Source organism: Phaethon lepturus, unplaced genomic scaffold, assembly GCF_000687285.1.
Source record: "Phaethon lepturus isolate BGI_N335 unplaced genomic scaffold, ASM68728v1 scaffold45260, whole genome shotgun sequence".
Classification (NCBI taxonomy): domain Eukaryota; kingdom Metazoa; phylum Chordata; class Aves; order Phaethontiformes; family Phaethontidae; genus Phaethon; species Phaethon lepturus.
The window spans coordinates 32235-33138 of record NW_010513437.1 but is presented as its reverse complement, the minus strand read 5'-3'; the positions used below and the strand labels follow the sequence as shown (position 1 = coordinate 33138).

The window sequence follows — 904 nt, the reverse complement described above, 5'->3', positions numbered from 1 at the left end:
ATAAGATGTCAGTGTTTAAGAATACATTTGCATATTACTATCACTTAACATTTTTCAGCAACATGCACAAAATAATAATTCAGGTGGCAGTAAAACATCCGGTGCTGTTTTAATACTACCAGGAATGCTGGGAAACAGTACAAATTAGTTACAAAACAATAATACTGACAGTTTTGCATATCTCTTAAGTTTAGCGAGGTAATGTTGATACTTTAAAAACTCACACCACTTCTGCACTGCTTGTTTTTATTGCTGAATTAAGTATTAGTACTGAATATGATTATTTTTTTAACTGCACTGCACCCCAGCACATCTTAACACTAAGAGTGTGATTTCTTAGTCATCCCAATGCTACTACCCAGGACAATGCCCAGATTCTCATTGAATGCCTGTACAGGGAAATTATGTTTGAAGAAACTCACACCACTGGAGTCACCTGCTACGTGATGGAGGGGAAAAAAATCTCATATCCTGGCAAGCATAATTTTAGGTTCTATTTCAATTCATAGAAAAGGCATCAGCAAAGAGAATAAATACTGCCACCAAAAAAAACAATTCCCCCATTCTACTTTACAGAGGTAAAACTTCTATTGTAAGAGTCCACAAGTTAATAAATAGTCCCATTCCTTTTTCCTTCCAACGGAGTGCAGGTAAAGTGCAGTGGGAAGCACCAGGAAGCCCTCTGTCTGGCATATGGCTTTGTTAGATGCGGAGCTGGTAGCCTACCTCGTTGAGCTTAGCCAGGTCTCCTTTCTTGTCCACCACCGCAGGCCTGTGAGCACAGGAGGGAAGAGAGGGCTGCTCACCAGCAATCCCACACTGCCGTGCAGGAGTGGAGAGAGCAGCTGTCAAATCAGGAGCAGTTTACTTCAAAATAGGACTGACTAGATGTGTTTTTTTCATC

General features: G+C 40.6%; 1 protein-coding gene across 1 annotated transcript in view; it reads right to left on the bottom strand.

The window, feature by feature from the left end:
* Positions 1-522: 522 nt before the first annotated feature.
* The window catches only part of VASH2 (vasohibin 2), a 27882-nt gene continuing 27500 nt past the window's right edge, over positions 523-904 (bottom strand). The window contains exon 6 of the mRNA XM_010290110.1: positions 523-772. Coding sequence (XP_010288412.1) covers positions 703-772 — 70 coding nt within the window. The 3' untranslated portion in view covers positions 523-702. The remainder of the gene's footprint in view (positions 773-904) is intronic.